The sequence below is a fragment of the Urtica dioica genome, chromosome 7 (assembly GCF_054948205.1).
Source record: "Urtica dioica subsp. dioica isolate 48M chromosome 7, U.dioica_male_clone48M_v1_H2, whole genome shotgun sequence".
NCBI classification, from domain to species: Eukaryota; Viridiplantae; Streptophyta; class Magnoliopsida; order Rosales; family Urticaceae; genus Urtica; species Urtica dioica.
Window position 1 is genome coordinate 36432143 of NC_142762.1, and position 4151 is coordinate 36436293.

Below are 4151 nucleotides of genomic sequence, written 5' to 3' on the forward strand. Positions count from 1 at the left end.
GGCTGGATGACCTAGACGTCCACAGATTTGACACAGAGGCCGATTGTTGTTGGTTCGTCCACGTCCGCGTCCATTTCGGCCACCACGATAGCCATTGTTGCTGTTACGACCGCCATTGTTGGAGCCGCGTCCACCATTGTTGTGACTGTTGTTGGACGAGTCTGATTGAACAGACATGAGATTCGCTGAGTGATTTGTGTCATTGACCTGATTTCGTTTCTCAATTCTCTTTTCTTGAGACAGGAGAAGAGATTCGACTTCAGCAACCGTGTACGGATCAGCTCTTGTTTCAATTAACGTGATGAACGAATCATACTCAGCTCCAAGACCATCAAAGATCGCTCCAATGTGCGCATCGACAGTGAGAGTATGCCCTACAGATCCAAGAAGGTCAACAATGTTCTTGATCTTAAGTAGGTATTCGTTCATTGACAGCGAATTTTTTCTTCGTGGATTCGAGATCGCCTTTCAACTGTTTGACTTTAGTCCTCGTTTGGACAGTGAAATATTGCTGAAGTGTAGACCAAATCTTGTGTGTCTCATCACATCCAATCATGCGTGTGAGAAGACTTTCAGACATGGAAGATAGAAGCCAGGACAAAAGGAGTTGATCTTACCTCTCCCAGTCAAGAAAAGCTTGATTGATCTGACCTGAGATTTCATCGGAAGCAGAGAGGAATTTCGCTGGCTTTGAAGACTCCACGAGAAAGAGTTGGAGATTATGGCCACGAATCGCAGCAGAGACTTGATGATTCCACAGCAGATAGTTGTCGTTGGTGAGCTGGATCGACAGTGAATGAGAAAACACCACTGGTCCAGATTTTGGCGCCGCCATTGAAGACGATGCTTCTCCGATCGGAGTTGGTGAGGACTCGATTTCTGGAGAGCCGAGCTCTGATATCATGTTAGATTTAAGGAAAAAGATAGTAGACAAAGGATTGAGAATGAAGATATTTTCTCATTACTGAATCAATGATTACAACTGTGTATATATACAAGGACTGGTGATCAGTTAGCTACAACAAACTCTAACTGCCTGGGCTGACGTGGCTAACTGATATCAGATGAATATAAATAGATTGCGTGTATAGCACGCAGGCTTATACTCTAACACTCATAAACATCAACAGAAACTTTGGGTGTATATTAACTGAAATTAACATTTTCCTCACCGCTACTTATAACTAATTTTCAGGTGTGGCCAAGGCAAATGATGCAAAATTTGGGGAATATCACGAAGGATCATTAAAAAAAAAATTCAGCTTCTCCGAAATAAAAAAGATGACCAACAACTTTGAGAATATGATAGGCAAAGGGGCATCCGGTATGGTTTATCACGGTCACATTGGTGATGCTCAAGTCGCTGTCAAATTGCTTTCATCCACGGCTATTCAAGGGTATCAGCAATTTCAAGCTGAGGTACTTGAAAGATAAACAATACATACCAAAGTTTAGTTTTATTATGTTCTTTATTTCCATCAATATATAAATAATAACATTCTTTTCTAGGTTAATATTCTACTGAGAGTCTATCACAGAAATTTAACGACTCTTGTCGGCTATTTCAACGATGAAAATCGCTCTGGCCTTGTCTACGAGTACATGGTCAACGGAGACTTACGCTCTCATCTTTCAGGTTTTTCCTCCAACACATAATTGAATAGCCTTTTATTAATTTTGTAAGCAAAATAGTCCTTAATTAAGTTATTAATTTTGTAGCAGTTTAGTCATGTATAATTTTTTTAAATGAAATTCAACATCTAAATAAAATCATCCTATTTAAAAACTTGAGTAACTTCTTTATAATTTAAAAAAAAAATCATCAGATCACATTTTTTTTTTCCTAATAATCCAAATTAGATTAACTTTTATTCAGTGAGTCTACGAGTACATGGCCAGTGGAGACATATAGTTTCATCTTTCAGGTTTTTACTTAACGCATATTTGATTAAAAATATTAAAAATATTAAATACTCAACTAACTTGTTATTAATTTCTAAGAGAATCATTAAAACAATTTTTTCTTGTAACAATCCAAATTCGATAAACTTTTTTTAGTGTTTATATACTTGAGTTTAATTGTATTATTCTTTTTATCAAGCTAATTAACAAGTAATTTAAATTTTCAAATACTTCTTTAAGAGTTTATATATTTCATTAAGAATGCTATAAAATCAATAGTTTGAAGACTAATATACTTAGAAAGTTAGTTTAGGGACCAAGATATCATTCTCATTATAGTTCACAAACTAATTACACTAAAAAAAACCTATTAATGGAAGTTGTTAAAATAATTTGGGTAATTTGGGTATAACTGCAGCTCATACAGATGATCAAAATAATTCAGTTCTCCCAATTTTGACATGGGAGGAGAGGCTTAGAATTGCAGTGGATGCAGGACAAGGTTTGTATCAACTAACAATATATGAATACGTGTTATATATCATTTAATTATTCTTCAGCTGAGTTGGTTTTCATTTAAAAATATGTAGGGTTGGAGTATTTACACCAAGGTTGTAAGCCTCCTATAGTCCATAGAGATATCAAGTCTGCCAATATTTTGTTGAATGAAAACTTTCAAGCAAAACTCTCTGATTTTGGAATATCCAAAACTTTTCCAACCGACTCCAATGCGGCTTATGTTTCGACGGTAGTCGCTGGCAGCCCCGGATACCTCGACCCGGAGTAAGTCTCCCTAGAAAAAATGTTCTTATAAGTCTCCCATGAATTTAGATATGGTTTAGAAAAAATTATATTAATCTTATGCGCTTCATTTTGCTAACAAGATTCCTTTTTTATAGGCTATAACTTGTTTGCTTTTACATTATTCATATTATTCCACACCATTAATTCGCAAGAAAAGTGAAATTCCTGTGATTTCTCATTTAATGAATCACTTTCTTATATTGCAGGTACTACAAATCAAACAGACTAAACGAGAAGAGTGACGTGTACAGTTTTGGAGTACTGTTGTTGGAGATTATTACAGGGAAACCCGCAATATCCAAGGGCACGTCTATCGGCGAGTGGGTTTCTAAGGTTATCGAGAAAGGCCTCATCAATCACGTCGTTGACCCGAGGCTGCAAGGAAAATTCAACCTCAACTCTGCTTGGAAAATTGTTGAAATTGCTATTAGGTGCGTGTCTTTGAGCTCCGCAGATCGTCCGAACATGGGCGAGGTTGTGGGAGAACTCAGAGTGTGCTTGCAAATGACACAAAGTACAGAAGACATGAAGAGAGGTTTGAGAGAGTTAAGTGAAACCATACCTTTGAATCTCAACACTGAGCATGCGATAACTCAGCCCTCAGCCAGATAACTTCTGTTGTTTAGCTCTTGCCTGGTGTCTTATAACCAACGTTATTTACACATATTTACTAGAAATTTACTATGAATAAATAGATACAACTCTGGAAACGCATGCATACACAAGTGGCGCCGAAAATTTGGGCTTTGGGGCGCCCAGGCGTCTTGAGAATTGTAGCTGGGTCCGCCACTGGCATACACTGAAACACAATGTTAGCATTGGTTTGGCTTGCCGGCTACTGATAAACTAGGAACTGAAAAATATCTACTTGATACAATCTTCAGGTATGGGCAAAGTGCAGGCTCCCAATTAGAAAGTTTAATGTAATGATCACAAACATTTCTAAATGTTTAAATTCATTTTGAATGAAGTCGTCGATGGCAAGTTGCATGTCTTTTTTTTTTTTACCTTTAGAAGTTTGATGATAGGTGCGTTAATCACGCGTAAAACTCCTATTTCCCGAACCAAAACCGGACGAGTCCTCAAGTATTTTAATGGTTTTTAGTAGGTTTTAGAGTAGTTTCAGGTTCAGAGGAGTAATAGAGCGTCTACAATCAATTTCGTGGAAAGAGGACGGGATTTGGAGACAAAACGGTGGAAATAGAGTCAAAAAGCACAAGTAAGAAAATTGGCGACCACGCGCGCCGCGCACCCTCCATCGCGCGCCGCGCGATGACAGGATTCGAGACCGCGCGCCGCGCATAGACGATAGCGCGCCGCGCATACGGGAGCGCAAATCATGAAAATACACAGAGTCTTATGCGCGCTCCGCGCATAACTTGGATTTCAGACCGCGCGCCGCACAAGGACGACCGCGCGCCGCGCCCTTTTTCGGGTTTTGACGG

At 38.7% G+C, this 4151-nt stretch overlaps 1 protein-coding gene across 1 annotated transcript; it reads left to right on the forward strand.

Moving 5' to 3' along the window:
* The first annotated feature begins 1177 nt into the window (after window positions 1–1177).
* On the forward strand, window positions 1178–3337 carry LOC149391182 (putative LRR receptor-like serine/threonine-protein kinase At1g51880). The gene is made up of 5 exons (XM_089621231.1): window positions 1178–1419; window positions 1510–1636; window positions 2321–2404; window positions 2493–2685; window positions 2913–3337. The coding sequence occupies exons 1-5, from the start codon at window positions 1282–1284 to the stop codon at window positions 3316–3318; spliced, it is 948 nt and encodes a 315-aa protein (XP_089477357.1). The 5' UTR covers window positions 1178–1281; the 3' UTR covers window positions 3319–3337.
* Window positions 3338–4151: the final 814 nt, after the last annotated feature.